The sequence below is a fragment of the Symphodus melops genome (assembly GCF_947650265.1).
Source record: "Symphodus melops genome assembly, chromosome: 15".
NCBI classification, from domain to species: domain Eukaryota; kingdom Metazoa; phylum Chordata; class Actinopteri; order Labriformes; family Labridae; genus Symphodus; species Symphodus melops.
Genome location: NC_136705.1, coordinates 15,204,993 through 15,222,904, shown reverse-complemented (window position 1 = coordinate 15,222,904; position 17,912 = coordinate 15,204,993). Strand labels below are relative to the sequence as shown.

Below are 17,912 nucleotides of genomic sequence, written 5' to 3'. Positions count from 1 at the left end.
AAATCAGCAGTGGAAGAAATACTTAAATCCTGTATCAAATCAAATGCACACATGAGATAATAATATTTACACAAAAATGATTAGCATTTGCAAAAAACATCAAGAAATGTTGATTTCAAGCGCCCTTTAGTTCCTTTTGATGCTGTGCAATTTAAAACTTAAGTATCTAAACTAAGCAGGTCTAATCAGCAGCGTGACTAAAAACACCTGTGTGGTTTAGACATTTTGACAAAACATCTTCAGCCAATCAAATGTTTCGTAAAATCAAAGTAGCGGGGAGCAGTTAATAGAAGTGGTCTAAAAAAGAGAATAGTTCCTTCTGAAAGGTATACAGGTACTGTATATTGTAGCATAATTACAATGAACTTTACTGCTGTCCAGTATTTGAGTCAATGTAAGTTAGTCCACAGTTAAAATGAACTAGTGAAACACTATTTGCAAACAGAAAACTTAACAGCAAATCATTTATTGGCGTTAGCATGATCAAGTGGTTTTGACTTTCAGATTGTGAATGTTAATTTGTAAAAACAGCAGCTGTTTTGACATCTCAACTATTTTCATTTCTTATTTCATTGTGCACTGTGTGCTCATGTTTTGGCTATCCTTGCTGCTGTAACACTTAACATTTCTCCTTTGTGGGATGAATAAAGGTTTCTCTTCTTTCTCTTTACATCACCACTGCTTGTTTGCAGCTAATATTCTAAGGACAAATGTTTGCAACCATGAGAAATAAAACAGGGCAAAATGACAATAAGAGGTTTATTAGGCATAGCCACAGAAACATTGAACAATAATGAAACAATGATGTATTGGAGTTACATAAACACCTGGACAGATTAGCGCACAATTCTTTTGCATTTCTTTTTCTGGCACATAAAAAACCCCATTTGCAATCTTTACAAGTTTAAACAGTACAGTTTCATTTCATTTATTGTCCACAGTGTGGAAATTTGTCTTTGGTCTCATAAAAAACAAACATCAAGCAGAACAACAACACTGACACACAGACATCTTCAAGGCAAAAGGCAGGACAGCAATGACAGCTACATTACAACACATCAGCGGGACATGGTGTTCAGTGCCCCTATTGCATTGGGAATAAACAGTACAGTTTGAGGTTGTCTTTGTAACGCCTTCACATAAAACAGGTAGTCATAATACTGATTCTTTGGCATTAAAAATCCTGCCAATGTGTCAAAGGGTCGCACATGCACATGCACATGCACATGCACAAATAAAATGCTGTTTTATACAAACTGCCTTCTGCCACAGGGTGGGATTTTTTAAAACTTCCCATCTGAATTGAGACAGGAAAATTGCCTGTATCAACACTTGAGGCTATTGTGTCACCTAGTAAAACTCTCTCTGTCGTTCTCACCTCCTCTTCTTTCCGCTCGACGAGACACCAGGAATAACATTGTGATCTTATAATTTCTGATGTTGTGCAGGCTTAATTATCATAATCATCACCATTATCATCTTAATCATCATGATTTCTTTAGCATATAATTGTCATCTAAAGAGATGATTTTTTTTCAGTCAAATAAAATCGTTTTAAGAGGAATTTGAAGCTCTTACTATTGTTAGGATCAGACTATGACAAATGTCGACAAATGTGATTTCTCTGAATTTAAGGAGTAGAAAACCATGAGGGAAGATTTTTAATGATGTTAAATTGAACTTATTTATGCCTAGGAACAGTCTGGAAATAGATCGAGAAGTTGAAATATTCTTTTCTCAGGCCTTACATAAGTAGAAGCATGACTTCATTTCCTTTAGACTCTACAGTATAGAGGCTGTGCTCAGACTGCTTGCATTATCTCATTCATATACTGAATGGGGGCTTTTTAACTTCGTTGAGGATAGCTCCAGAGGGACTGAGATGTCACAGTAGTATAATCTTTAATAATTTGAATGCTTGACAATCATATCTAGAACTCAAATTCTATCCTCTCAGAAAACAAGAAACCAGAAAAGGTTACTTACACTTTCTCTTCTCTATACCTTCATTATTTACAGTTAATGCATCCGAAGCTAAGTGCAATGTAAAAACAAGATGTTAAGTATTTCCATCTTTTTCTGCTTCAATAGTTATTTCACATCGGTCCGCTGTAACTGTAAAACTTTATCTCTCCCTGAATCGTCAAGGTGAGGGGATCCTGCTGCCCCTGCTGTCGCTGCTGGAGGGTCTAAAGTCCTGGCATATCACAGCCAACCTGTAAAAGTTCAGTATTATCACCATGAAGTTCTTGATGGTGAAGAAAACCAGCATCTGGTGGAAGACTTTGAAGTATGTCATGACAGTGAGCCTGACCACCAGGAAAGGCCCATCCTTGATAATCAAGGCCTGCATGATGTTCCACATGTCTGTGCGATGTTTGGTCAAAAGGGAAAGCTCCTGGGCACCTGACTCACCTTCATCGTCCTGTTTGTTGTTCACCACTTTAGAAAATCAAAAGACAAAAACAGGAGTTTTGGTCATCCAAGGAAAGATTATTTTTTCACTTCATCAGTGTACCTGGTTGAATACAAAGATAGGGCGCCTGGTATTAAAACAGCTAATTCCTTATAGAAAATGTCACGTCTAACATCAAAGACATAGAATAAGAGATAGGGTTGAGGTAGACAACCTGCCTCATTGCACAACCCAGATTGTTTTTTTTTTAAATTTTAAACACAACAGCAAACGGTCCACTCATGGTCTAAGGGCCTGATTTACTTACGGTTTGCGTGTATTAAAACGTGTGCAAACTTGATACCACCAGCAAAAAATGTGCTACCTGATTAACTAACAGCATGCATATTTTCCTCTTCTCGCCAACATTACATTTTAAATTGGGCATTTCATTTTCTTCACTCTACAGCCTCCTCCTTTGCTGCTGCGCTGTGGGACGCTTGAATGGGGGGACTCACCATGCTTGAACCCCCAACTTCAGTACCTGTTGCCAGACACAGCGCTGACCAGCTTCTTGTGGGCAACGATGGCACGAGTGGCACACACACTGCGCACCAGTCCCACAGAGGACCGTGTTTAATACCGAGGTTTCCTTATGAGCCACTTTTTCCTTTTGTTATATTTATCTGCTATTACTTGAAAATACTGGACGTTCATTTGCCTCTAACTAATACCTATTTTGCGCTTGCAGTCGTCAAGCTTTCCGTCCAAACTCTCTGTGATGTAAACCAGTAGAACAGACAAAAGCCTGACAGAAATACTACCGCCTCCAAAAAAGTTTGCACCTGACGTCATTCACACAAATGTTCTTTAATGTCCCGCAAAACGTCCACAAGCCAAACGTTCTTTAATTGAGATTTTAGTAAATCAGGCCCTAAGTGCTCTAAATGCACTGTACCAGTAAAGCTACTCATGAAAGGAGCATTACTAGGAACCACATCCCCACCCTGTTTCCCTGATAAAACCCCTTGTGGTTTATTCAAAGCTTGGAAGGTGAAAACAGATTTTGAGGTTGATCATTTGACAAAGCAAGTGGTCTCAGGCAAACAGTTTACTTCCAGCCCTGGCCTCGATTCTGGGGACTATTCTTGTGTTTTTCCAATCTTTAAACACACTGTTTAGATTTTCCCTCATTGGAAGGAGTAATGCTCAACAATAACAGCTGCATTTTAAGCAATGACAGCTTCAAAAGCACACAAGTTTGGGGTTAACACTCAAATACACTGACCGGACAGATGTAGGGGGAACTGCAACATGCTCCAGGTCCATACAGCTAGGATGATGTAGACCAGCTGTGGACTGTCATCTCTGTTAAACACATGAAAACACAGTGGGAGTCAGTCCTTTAAGATGCAATAAATGTCAATTTAAATGGAGGCTGTCTTTTTCTGTTTATGCATTGATGAAATGAAAACAGTTAAAGGATATGATTCAAATTGAGTTACAACACTTTAGAAGTATTTCAGTTGTATAACCTCGTAACTGTTTTTAAAACACAAGTTTGAGCACACTCATATGCAGGACAAAGCAAGTCAAAGACAATAAGCAACATCCTAAGCCACTCACTTGACATCTGATAGCGTCTCATTGGTAAATTCCAGGATGTCTGCACCAGTGCCAATAAAATTGAGGAGATGCTGCGATAGCTCGTCCCGTGTGACCCCACCCCCCAGGGGAAGAAGCCATTTCCCCACGATGAGGAGGATGAGAAGGATCTGATGAAGAGCCAGGATCCAGTCGTTTGAACAAACCTGGTTAATGTTCTGGAACAAAGGAGAGACTGAAATATGTTTCTGAAACAACAACAACTTCAGTATTTTTCAGAGTTTCTGTTTAACAGTTATCAAATACATAGGAAACACAAGACACACATCCATCAACAGTCAATTAATACTCTCCAAAATTCACAACAGCTTGAAGTGCTAGCATGTCCAACAGAAGATGTACATCTTAATCAACATGAAACAAATATAAACTATTATATTAGATTAGATTAGATTAGATTAGATTAGATGACTTTATTGTCCACCGTGGTGGAAATCTGTCTTTGGCTTCTCCAAAATACAAAAAACACACAGGACAAAATAAAACACTCCACAAAGTACAACAATAAGCAATAAATAAATAGATAGTGTAAGTGGTGTGAGGAGTCCCCAGATATCTGTCTGGCCTTCCTCACTACCGCACTCTGAAACACATCACAGAGTTGATGTTACACAAACTAGAAACAGGAAAGAACAACTAAACAAAGAAAAGTGAAGCTTATCAGATAAAAGTATTTGGGTGCTGAGGGAACACACAGGAGGGCAGGAAGTGATAGAAAGACACAAAGGTGGGTTTCACAAAACAAAACACTGAAAAAAAGCCCTTCTTTGGCCTGTTAGCAGTGTCTACACTCAATTTTAATTTCCGTATAACTAGTTAAAAAATTGATCAAATCAACAATGAAACAAAAACGTATGGACATATACAACTTTTGTTACATGCAATTTCCATTTGGCACAATCAACTCTTTAACTTCTATCCTCTCAAAGTTCCTTCAGAGATAAATAAGAGAGGGTTTAAGATCTTCCAAAAAGAGTGTCCTCTATTTGATGGAAGATATGCTGGACTCTTTAGGATGCAAACGTTTTTCTCTTCAGCGTTCACTGAAAACAGACCGTTTAGCAAACAAGTTTCCTCAGTCACTCCACACGAATCTAGAAAAGCATTGTTGGCTCTTTGACATGCTTTGAATTAAATGAAAGAAAGTGTTTCATGTGGCACTATACAGTTAAGGAGGTTGCCACATTAACACACGTCCTCTGCCATAACTACCATTTTAGAAAAAACAAATTGATTAAAATTGTCTTGTGTGTCTATGAGAGATCAAACAGCAGCTCCAGATGCTGTTGGATGATATATTTGGAAAATCCTCCATGTTATCTAAATGATCATTCTCACTCCTGTTCCTTTCTGTTTTTTTCTTCTTTTTCTTTAATGAAAAAGACCATGTTCTTATATTTAATGTTTCAGAGTGTATCTCTTACCGTCAGGTAGTTCTGGTATGTGAAGTTTTCCTGGGTCTCGTTCAGAGTGATTACTGGGCACCGATTTTTCCAAGATTTAAGCTTTTTGCACTGAACAGTTAAAAAAAATGTTATACAGACTTTCACTTTCACACACTCTTATACTTTTCAATGAACTAGTGGTTAAGTGCCTCAAGTGAAAAATGAAATGTAGTTCATGGTTACATCAACAAATTAATTTCATGACAAACTCACGGCATGTACAAAGAGATACAGTTTTCCAACCCACCCATCTACCAGTATACATAATGAGATGATATCTTAGCATAAGAGCTGTTTTTCTTTTTTTATGGAGTACCTGAAGATCGCTGAGTTTCTCCTGCTGGTAGTGGAGTTCAAGGAACCAGATTGAGGGAATGATGCTGATGAGAAACAGAAAGATGGGAGGAGAAAACCTACAAGAAAATAAAGAACTCTACCTTAACACAACTTTATAAGGATACAGGGGAAAAGGTGATGTAATTACTCAACTTTAATTCTACATTACATAGTCACACATCAAAAAATGCCATTTCATAAGCACACATTTCATGTATCTTATTGCTCAATAAATACAATAATAGTTTGGTCATGACACAATATATTGATTGCTCTGCTAACAAACCAGAGGGAAATTATTCTGCAATGAAAGCATAACTCTGTTAAATGAATGTGCATAAAAATAGCTTCTTTTCTTTGTCTTATATGAACCTAACGAGAATATTTCTTAGTCTGCTGATTGTTACAATTATTCTTAATATCTTTAAGTGAGAAAGGAAATTCACGGGTGCTTCTATTCAGAACAAAATTAATATAATTGTGTCTGCTGTATTGTTTTTTTGTGCGCAACTGGTTCATTAAAGTTTCTGCATCTATTATTAGTGGTTTATGAAATACAAAGGAAAACTGTAGGCTACATGTCAAGAAAATGAAAAACAGATCATTGCTAACAGATGCAGATTAGATGTGGAGGAAGCAGTTGAGTCCCTGGAACAACAGTTAAGGGGTACCACCCCTTCCTCACTGTCATAGGACCTTTTGAACACTAGCAGCACAGGAACAGGCAGGATGCAGAGTAACTTAAGAGGAGAAGCAATCAGATAGAGGTCGACATGATGACAAAGTGGATTTAAATACATACAGCAAAGACAAATTGTAAAACAAAGCAGGTTAACATTCTTTTATTTGCACCCTAAAGCATGATGAAACCTAACTGATATAGCAACTGTACAATAACAACCACTTACATGCATGCATTCAATCTTACCATTTGTAATCTTTGCCCTTTCTCCTCCTCAGTGTTATGACCATTTCAGTAACAAGCGGCAAAAAGAGGAGAGTAAGGAACCAGTAATTGGGGTCTTTCTTTACCTTGGTCACCCTCCAGACCCCGGTTAGAGAGATCAGGATAAATAACGCTCTGGTTATAACCGCACACAGAAACTTAAACAGAACCATCACGCTTGCTGGTTTGTTGCAGGTCAGTAGCCTATTTGCACTGTATGGTTTTCCCGTTATTCCTGAAAGTAGAAGTCCACGTTTGCTGGCAAAGCTACTCCACAGTGGGAAGAAAACCTCTGCTATATACAGTTTTCGAACGAAGTCCCCAAACTTTAAGCCCCGCCTGTATAGACTGTCCTATCCTGTTCCACGTACCTGACCGGGGATCAAATAAGGGGCAGTGGCCTAATGGTGCTGCTCTGGACTCAATGAGCTGAGCTAAAATCCATGACAAAGCTAGACGCCTTGTCTCACAGAGCTCATTGAGAATATTAAATGATTTATGGTGAATCAATCGCAAGCTTTGCGATTCCCTAAGCAGGATTTTATTTTGCCCCCCCCCCCTTCCAATAACATAATAATAATAATAATAATAATAATAATAATAAATTACAACTACTAACGAATCAAATGAAGAGCCTCTATCCGCAGTGGAACAAGAACTTTATAGATTTGTTTTGGTTTTAATGGTAAACTACACACTGAGATTATTTTAAATACTAGCCTCACAAAATTAAATTGCAATCAATACAAATATGATTACAACTAATACTATTCATTATGATTGAATTTGATGATATTTCTACATTTAAATATTGTATGTACTTATTTTCACATGTTGTACATTTCTACACTTTTCTACTTCTATTAAAAACATAGATTGATCGGCTACAGGTGCCAGCATGCAGAGAGGGCTCTCTCTCTCTCTCTCTCTCTCTCTCTCTCTCTCTCTCTCTCTCTACTCTCTACTCTCTACTCTACTCTCTACCTGCAAAAAACTGCCTGCCGGCCCATCTGACCAATCAGCGGCTTTCAATCATTGCGTTTCTTTCTCTTGCCTCGGGCTGACTTGGTGGCGGTGATCTGCGCGCGCCTCTCGGCAAAATTCACGCGCATTGTAGTGACGATCAGCTGATCGGCCACTCAGCTGGGTGCGAGAACAGACCTTGAGTTTTGACGCACTGAATGAATCAATGTCCAAGCACTGTCTGCTGTTGGGTGAGGTTCCCATTTAATTCATACTCGGATCTCATACAAAATTATGGTTTCTTACGTGATGGTGGAAGTGATGATCCTGCATGCTCGTGACAGCGGTAAAAACCGTCTGATCTCCCCATCACCCATGCATCATTACCTGGCCCCTAACACCTGTGCAATATATAACTTCCCCTGCCACACCAAGCTACACTCCCCCCTGTGGTAGACAACTGCTATATTTAGCACCTACACGCATCCTTTGCGCATTTGCAGAGAATGATAATACTTTATTGATCCTGAGGGAAATTCAATTCACTTGCGCAAAATGGGGCCCCCCATGGATCGCGGGGCCCTACGCACGGCGCGTGTTCTGCCTTTAGGGAGGGGCGGGCCTGTTTGTGAATGTACAGGAGAGGGCAGCATCGCATCATGTCTTCATGTAACAGAGACAGAGAGAAAGTGTACTTCTTTGTCTGCTGCTTTGTATTTCAGGAAATGCTAACATAGGACAGAACTGTGCCGTGCAAGTAATTTACAATGACTGACAGGCTGCAGATTCTCATGTTCAGTGAGATGACAGATAATCAGTATGACTATTAAAATTAAAATAATATCAGAAAGCAGGCTAGATAGGATCCACTGCTTTAGACTACATGTAGACATCCATGAATAAAAAATATGTCAAAATAAATTACAATTCATGGTTTATTATTGCTGATGCATTAATGTAGACTTGATCTATTATTACTCCCCCCAAAAATCGTTCCCACAGTGAAACTTTCATATTATACTTAAATCCTGTAATATATACAGGGCGTGAAATGCACATGTATAACCAGAGATATGGAGAAAACGTTTGGAAAGTAAAAAAAACTGAGATAATAATAACCCTAACCCTAACCCTTTTTTTTCCAAATCAAATGCACACATGAGATAATATTTACACAAAAATGATTAGCATTTGCAAAAAAACAAAGAAATGTATTCAGTATCCAGTATTTGAGTCGATGTAAGTTAGTCCACAGTTAAAAGGAACTAGTGAAACACTATTTGCAAACAGAAAACTTAACAGCAAATCATTTATTGGCGTTAGCATGATCAAGTGGTTTTGGCTTTCAGATTGTGAATGTTAATTTGTAAAAATGTTAAAAAATGTTTTGACATCTCAACTATTTTCATTTCTTATTTCATTGTGCACTGTGTGCTCATGTTTTGGCTATCCTTGCTGCTGTAACACTTAACATTTCTCCTTTGTGGGATGAATAAAGGTTTCTCTTCTTTCTCTTTACATCACCACTGCTTGTTTGCAGCTAATATTCTAAGGACAAATGTTTGCAACCATGAGAAATAAAACAGGGCAAAATGACAATAAGAGGTTTATTATCAGGCATAGCCACAGAAACATTGAACAATAATGATACAATGATGTATTGGAGTTACATAAACACCTGGACAGATTAGCGCACAATGCTTTTGCGTTTCTTTTTCTGGCACATAAAAAACCCCATTTGCAATCTTTACAAGTTTAAACAGTACAGTTTCATTTCATTTATTGTCCACAGTGTGGAAATTTGTCTTTGGTCTCATAAAAAACAAACATCAAGCAGAACAACAACACTGACACACAGACATCTTCAAGGCAAAAGGCAGGACAGCAATGACAGCTACATTACAACACATCAGCGGGACATGGTGTTCAGTGCCCCTATTGCATTGGGAATAAACAGTACAGTTTGAGGTTGTCTTTGTAACGCCTTCACATAAAACAGGTAGTCATAATACTGATTCTTTGGCATTAAAAATCCTGCCAATGTGTCAAAGGGTCGCACATGCACATGCACAAATGAAATTTTGTTTTATACAAACTGCCTTCTGCCACAGGGTGGGATTTTTTTAAACTTCCCATCTGAATTGAGACAGGAAAATTGCCTGTATCAACACTTGAGGCTATTGTGTCACCTAGTAAAACTCTCTCTGTCGTTCTCACTTCCTCTTCCTTCCGCTCGACGAGACACCAGGAATAACATTGTGATCTTATAATTTCTGATGTTGTGCAGGCTTAATTATAAGGGGATCGTGATTTCTTTAGCGTATAATTGTCATCTAAAGAGATGATTTTTTTTCCAGTCAAATAAAATCGTTTTAAGAGGAATTTTAAGCTCTTACTATTGTTAGGATCAGACTATGACAAATAAACTGATTTCTCAGAATTTAAGGAGTAGAAAACCATGAGGGAAGATTTTTAATGATGTTAAATTGAACTTATTTATGCCTAGGAACAGTCTGGAAATAGATCGAGAAGTTGAAATATTCTTTTCTCAGGCCTTACATAAGTAGAAGCATGACTTCATTTCCTGTAGACTCTACAGTATTGAGGCTGTGCTCAGACTGCTTGCATTTGCATTTGGTTCATTCGGCTGACAGGCTTGGTAAAATGCCTTATTAGCTCACACAAGACCATATTGGGATCCTTTTTCACCCCCCCATCATTTATCCTGCTTCCTTCCTTTTTTTCCCTGCATATCCTGAGATTTAGACTGCTTGCATTATCTCAGATACTGAATGGGGGCTTTTTAACTTCGTTGAGGATAGCTCCAGAGGGACTGAGATGTCACAGTAGTATAATCTATAATAATTTGAATGCTTGACAATCATATCTAGAACTCAAATTCTATCCTCTCAGAAAACAAGAAACCAGAAAAGGTTACTTACACTTTCTCTTCTCTATACCTTCATTATTTATAGTTAATGCATCCGAAGCTAAGTGCAATGTAAAAAGATGTTAAGTATTTCCGTCTTTTTCTGCTTCAATAGTTATTTTCATCAGTCCTCTGTAACTGTAAAACTTTATCTCTCCCTGAATCGTCAAAGTGCGGGGATCCTGCTGCCCCTGCTGTCGCTGCTGGAGGGTCTAAAGTCATGGCATATCACAGCCAACCTGTAAAAGTTCAGTATTATCACCATGAAGTTCTTGATGGCGAAGAAAACCAGCATCTGGTGGAAGACTTCGAAGTATGTCATGACAGTGAGCCTGACCACCAGGAAAGGCCCATCCTGGATAAACAAGGCCTCCACGATGTTCCACATGTCTGTGCGATGTTTGGTCAAAAGGGAAAGCTCCTGGGCACCTGACTCACCTTCATCGTCCTGTTTGTTGTTCACCACTTTAGAAAATCAAAAGACAAAAACAGGAGTTTTGGTCATCCAAGGAAAGATTATTTTTTCACTTCATCAGTGTACCTGGTTGAATACAAAGATAGGGCGCTGGTATTAAAACAGCTAAATCCTTATAGAAAATGTCACGTTTAACATCAAAGACATAGAATAAGAGATAGGGTTGAGGTAGACAACCTGCCTCATTGCACAACCCAGATTGTTTTTCTAAACATATTTTTGGAGGTTGAGATTGCTCTACTTTCAGGAACTGAATTTTTTAAACGTGAAGCTTACTGAGGCTGGACTAATGTAACGTCTGAAATATGACTATTCTGTACACACAGTCATTGTGCAATGATTCAGGCTTCTGATCCTGGACTCGTGTGCTATACTCATTGTCTGATGTTATTATAAAAGAAAACTCCAGAACAGCCAAGAAAAAAACCAAACTTTACTCAGCTTCTATCCTCAAAGGCAAGGACGAACTCTAAAACTCTGATTTATAAAACATGTGGTGCCTGCATGTCAACACTTGCTGTGTTTATGCTGCATTCGAACATATAAAGGGGTTTACACTGCCAAACAGACCCATCAACATGAACGGACACACACATTAGTAAACACAACAGCAAATTGTCCACTCATGGTCTAAGTGCTCTAAATGCACTGTACCAGTAAAGCTACTCATGAAAGGAGCATTACTAGGAACCACATCCCCACCCTGTTTCCCTGATAAAACCCCTTGTGGTTTATTCAAAGCTTGGAAGGTGAAAACAGATTTTGAGGTTGATCATTTGACAAAGCAAGTGGTCTCAGGCAAACAGTTTACTTCCAGCCCTGGCCTGGATTCTGGGGACTTTTCTTGTGTTTTTCCAATCTTTAAACACACTGTTTAGATTTTCCCTCATTGGAAGGAGTAATGCTCAACAATAACAGCTGCATTTTAAGCAATGACAGCTTCAAAAGCACACAAGTTTGGGGTTAACACTCAAATACACTGACCGGACAGATGTAGGGGGAACTGCAACATGCTCCAGGTCCATACAGCTAGGATGATGTAGACCAGCTGTGGACTGTTATCTCTGTTAAACACATGAAAACACAGTGGGAGTCAGTCCTTTAAGATGCAATAAATGTCAATTTAAATGGAGGCTGTCTTTTTCTGTTTATGCATTGATGAAATGAAAACAGTTAAAGGATATGATTCAAATTGAGTTACAACACTTTAGAAGTATTTCAGTTGTATAACCTCGTAACTGTATTTAAAACACAAGTTTGAGCACACTCATATGCAGGACAAAGCAAGTCAAAGACAATAAGCAACATCCTAAGCCACTCACTTGACATCTGATAGCGTCTCACTGGTAAATTCCAGGATGTCTGCAGCAGTGCCGACAAAAATAAGGAGAAGCTGCGATAGCTCGTCCCGTGTGACCCCACCCCCCAGGGGAAGAAGCCATTTTCCCACGATGAGGAGGATGAGAAGGATCTGATGAAGAGCCAGGATCCAGTCGTTTGAACAAACCTGGTTAATGTTCTGGAACAAAGGAGAGACTGAAATATGTTTCTGAAACAACAACAACTTCAGTATTTTTCAGAGTTTGCTGGATTTCTCAAATCACAAGACACACATCCATCAACAGTCAATTAATACTCTCCAAAATTTACAACAGCTTGAAGTGCTAGCATGTCCAACAGAAGATGTAAATCTTAATCAACATGAAACAAATATAAACTATTAGATTAGATTAGATTAGATTAGATGACTTTATTGTCCACCGTGGTGGAAATTTGTCTTTGGCTCCTCCAAAATATAAAAAACACACAGGACAAAATAAAACACTCCACAAAGTACAACAATAAGCAATAAATAAATAGATAGTTGTGCAAACAGGCGACAAAAAAGGGGGGGGGGCAGCAGATGTAATAACTGTAGCCTCTAAAGGGGGATCACTTGTTCAGTCATGGCCTCTTTCATTGGCATTGAGAGCTCGTACAGCATGTGGCAGAAAAGATCTTACATAAATATTGCGGCTCGCCCCTCAGGACTCTGAATCTGCGACCAGATGATAGCAGTTCGAACTGCGAGTGTAAGGGCTGTGAGGAGTCCCCAGATATCTGTCTGGACTCCCCCACTACCGCACTCTGAAACACATCACAGAGTTGATGTTGTGGCTTACCAACAACATCAACTTCCCTATCTTCAGGAAAGGGATGGAGAAAAACCTCAATATGCTTTGAAGCCACAGGATAATAATGGATCATTGATACATATGAGATTTCATGACAATAAAAAAACGTATACTATACAGTTCTATTATGTTGCTGAAGTTAGATGTTGTTTTTCTTTCTCAAACACATTAAGGGCTGGGCTGAGGCCTGCAGCAAGCTTTTCGAAGGTGTGTCCATCAACTTTTACATTATAATTCCCCTAGGAATAATGGGTGTGTTAGAGGTCTCAGTGTTTATATAAACCCCTTGGAATGCTCTGCTCTTAATGTTATCGGTCACACTGGGTTTCTTTGTTGTAAATTGCAGAAATACAGTTATTTTGATATCTTTATCTAAGCAAAGCAAAAATGGCAATGAATGTATTTTTCATGTAGATGACGGGATTCATATATTATGTACAGACATTAACATGTTGTCACGGGGAGTTACAGTAACAGAAAAACTGAAAAACGTGAAATAGGGTCTAAAAGCATGGGGAGCACTAACTCTGGGAGCCATGACCCCAGAGTTACTAGAGGTTCAAGAAAGACAAAAATGGGGCAAAAGAAAGTGAAGTCCAAATCCAGTCAAGGACCAAGAAGAAAATACAGAAAAGGTCTATAAAAACACAAAGACACATTGGGAGAGGTGGTGGGTGAGCTCAGGAGATACACAAACTAGAAACAGGAAAGAACAACTAAACGTGTTCTTTGAAAAGTGAAGCTTATCAGATAACAGTGAACCTAATCAGGCATGAAGTGACAGTATTCAGGGTGGGTTTGGGTGCTGAGGGAACACACAGGAGGGCAGGAAGTGATAGAAAGACACAAAGGTGGGTTTCACAAAACAAAACACTGAAAAAAAGCCCTTCTTTGGCCTGTTAGAGGTGTCTACACTCAATTTTAATCTCCGTATAACTAGTTAAAAAATTGCTTCTCTGTACTGTTGTTTCTTACCTGTTACAGTAAGATCAGGCTGGAAGTGACATATGTTTACTTTTTGACTTTTTGAATGTATTATTTTGTCTCAGACCTCTGATTCACATTGATCAAATCAACAATGAAACAAACACGTATGGACATATCCAGCTTTTTTACATGCAATTTCCATTTGGCACAATCAACTCTTTAACTTCTATCCTCTCAAAGTTCCTTCAGAGATAAATAAGAGAGGGTTTAAGATCTTCCAAAAAGAGTGTCCTCTATTTGATGGAAGATATGCTGGACTCTTTAGGATGCAAACGTTTTTCTCTTCAGCGTTCACTGAAAACAGACCGTTTAGCAAACAAGTTTCCTCAGTCACTCCACATGAATCTAGAAAAGCATTGTTGGCTCTTTGACATGCTTTGAATTAAATGAAAGAAAGTGTTTCATGTGGCACTATACAGTTAAGGAGGTTGCCACATTAACACACGTCCTCTGCTATAACTACCATTTTAGAAAAAACAACAGCAAATTGATTAAAATTGTCTTGTGTGTCTATGAGAGATCAAACAGCAGCTCCAGATGCTGTTGGATGATATATTTGGAAAATCCTCCATGTTATCTAAATGATCATTCTCACTCCTGTTCCTTTCTGTTTTTTTCTTCTTTTTCTTTAATGAAAAAGACCATGTTCTTATATTTAATGTTTCAGAGTGTATCTCTTACCCTCAGGTAGTTCTGGTATGTGAAGTTTTCCTGGGTCTCGTTCAGAGTGATTAGTCGGCGCAGATTTTCCCAAGAGTCAAGCTTTTTGCACTGAACAGTTAAAAAAAAAATGTTATACAGACTTTCACTTTCACACACTCTTGTACTTTTCAATGAACTAGTGGTTAAGTGCCTCAAGTGAAAAATAAAATGTAGTTCATGGTTACATCAACAAATTAATTTCATGACAAACTCACGGCATGTACAAAGAGATACAGTTTTCCAACCCACCCATCTACCAGTATACATAATGAGATGATATCTTAGCATAAGAGCTGTTTTTCTTTTTTATGAAGTACCTGAAGATCGCTGAGTTTGTCCTGCTGGTAGTGGAGTTCAAGGAACCAGATTGAGGGAATGATGCTGATGAGAAACAGAAAGATGGGAGGAGAAAACCTACAAGAAAATAAAGAACTCTACGTTAACACAACTTTATAAGGATACAGGGGAAAAGGTGATGTAATTACTCAACTTTAATTCTACATTACATAGTCACACATCAAAAAATGCCATTTCATAAGCACACATTTCATGTATCTTATTGCTCAATAAATACAATAATAGTTTGGTCATGACACAATATATTGATTGTTCTACTAACAAACCAGAGGGAAATTATTCTGCAATGAAAGCATAACTCTGTCAAATGAATGTGCATAAAAATAGCTTCTTTTCTTTGTCTTATATGAACCTAACGAGAATATTTCTTAGTCTGCTGATTGTTACAATTATTCTTAACATCTTTAAGTGAGAAAGGAAATTCATGGGTGCTTCTATTCAGAACAAAATTAATATAATTGTGTCTGCTGTATTGTTTTTTTGTGCATCTATTATTAGTGGTTTATGAAATACAAAGGAAAACTGTAGGCTACATGTCAAGAAAATGAAAAACAGATCATTGCTAACAGATGCAGATTAGATATGGAGGAAGCAGTTGAGTCCCTGGAACAACAGTTAAGGGGTACCACCCCTTCCTCACTGTCATAGGACCTTTTGAACAATAGCAGCACAGGAACAGGCAGGATGCAGAGTAACTTAAGAGGAGAAGCAATCAGATAGAGGTCGACATGATGACAAAGTGGATTTAAATACATACAGCAAAGACAAATTGTAAAACAAAGCAGGTTGACATTCTTTTCGAACAAAAAAATTGAAATTTGATTTATTTGCACCCTAAAGCATGATGAAACCTAACTGATATAGCAACTGTACATTAACAACCACTTACATGCATGCATCCAATCTTACCATTTGTAATCTTTGCCCTTTCTCCTCCTCAGTGTTATGACCATTTCAGTAACAAGCGGCAAAAGGAGGAGAGTAAGGAACCAGTAATTGGGGTCTTTCTTTACCTTGGTCACCCTCCAGACCCCGGTTAGAGAGATCAGGATAAATAACGCTCTGGTTATAACCGCACACAGAAACTTAAACAGACCCATCACGCTTGCTGGTTTGTTGCAGGTCAGTAGCCTATTTGCACCGTATAGTTTTCCCGTTATTCCCGAAAGTAAAAGTCCACGTTTGCTGGCAAAGCTACTCCACAGGGGGAAGAAAAGTTCTACTGTAAGCAGTTTTTCGAACGAAGTCCCCAAACTTTAAGCCCCGCCTGTATAGACTGTCCCATCCTGTTCCACGTACCTGACCGGGGATAAAGTAAGGAGCAGTGGCCTAATGGCGCTGCTCTGGACTCAATGAGCTGAGCTTAAATCCATGACAAAGCTCGACGCCTTGTCTCACAGAGCTCATTGAGAATATTAAATGATTTATGGTGAATCAATCGCAAGCTTTGTGAGTGTACAGGAGAGGGCAGCATCACATCATGTCTTCATGTAACAGAGACAGAGAGAAAGTGTACTTCTTTGTCTGCTGCTTTGTATTTTAGGAAATGCTAAAGTAATTTACAATGACTGACAGGATGCAGATTCACATGTTCAGTGAGATGACAGATAATCAGTATGACTATTAAAATTAAAATAATATCAGAAAGCAGGCTAGATAGGATCCACTGCTTTAGACTACATGTAGACATCCATGAATAAAAAATATGTCAAAATAAATCACAATTTATGGTTTATTATTGCTGATGCATTAATGTAGACTTGATCTATTTTTACTTAAGGCTATACTGCATTTTGCATACTGCGTATCATTGGCTGTAGCCTAAGGTGTTACATTGTACCATTTATTAAGAAAATATGATTCACCCTTAGGCTGTTAGTTGACTGATAAGCAAATATAGCCTACTTTCAATTATATTGTGTATGGCCATCAAATACATAAATAGCCGAGTTAAGTAACAATATTCCCTTCTTTAGAAGTAGAACAATCGCTTTATTCTATGTTTATATAAAAGTAGGCTATACCCCTAAAGTGAACTAAGTTATAACCAAACTGCAAAGAGCAAAGAATGTCTTTCAGGTAAAACACATTAAAAATAACTTCCTCTCTCTCTCTCTCTCTCTCTCTCTCTCTCTCTCTCTCTCTCTCTTTTTTTTTAACCTTTATTTATGAAAGGAAAAACTGGTTGAGATTAAAAATATCTGTTTCAAGATATTCTCTGTCAGACATGGCAGTAGCACAATTAACAGAGTTTCAGACAAGCAATGAGCAGCCATGCAAATATAATAAATATACATAATTATTCAACTTTAAAAGACACAACATAACTCTGTATCATATTATAGATGATTATTTTATAGGCTATTATGTCTTTAAATCTACATGCTTGTATTTAAATAAATATTAAGAATAATAAACTGTGATAATTGCATGAAGATAAGTTATCATTGGCCAAAGATATAGTGCTATGTATAGCATCGTAAAACCCTGTAAGCATAAAATCATACCATATAAGCAAAATTACTTGAAGCACTTGTG

At 38.1% G+C, this 17,912-nt stretch overlaps 1 protein-coding gene across 1 annotated transcript; it reads right to left on the bottom strand.

Moving 5' to 3' along the window:
- Window positions 1–864: 864 nt before the first annotated feature.
- LOC306835667 (transmembrane protein 26-like) lies at window positions 865–16,618 on the bottom strand. Its single transcript, XM_079362332.1, has 10 exons — window positions 16,284–16,618; window positions 15,335–15,431; window positions 14,997–15,086; window positions 12,477–12,673; window positions 12,139–12,218; window positions 10,855–11,144; window positions 5,485–5,574; window positions 4,022–4,218; window positions 3,684–3,763; window positions 865–2,442 (listed from the first exon to the last, which is right to left on the bottom strand). Exons 1-10 carry the CDS (start codon window positions 16,472–16,474, stop codon window positions 2,144–2,146), a joined length of 1,611 nt encoding a protein of 536 aa, XP_079218458.1. The 5' UTR covers window positions 16,475–16,618; the 3' UTR covers window positions 865–2,143.
- Window positions 16,619–17,912: the final 1,294 nt, after the last annotated feature.

Bases quoted from the DNA above. Each gene is read 5' to 3' on its own strand.
- LOC306835667 (XM_079362332.1), bottom strand. From the start codon at position 16,474: ATGGGTCTGTTTAAGTTTCTGTGTGCGGTTATAACCAGAGCGTTATTT. The intron at 12,219-12,476 runs GTGAGTGGCTTA...TGTGTTTAACAG, and splicing joins GAGACGCTATCAGATGTCAA to AGATAACAGTCCACAGCTGG. The intron at 3,764-4,021 runs GTGAGTGGCTTA...TGTGTTTAACAG, and splicing joins GAGACGCTATCAGATGTCAA to AGATGACAGTCCACAGCTGG.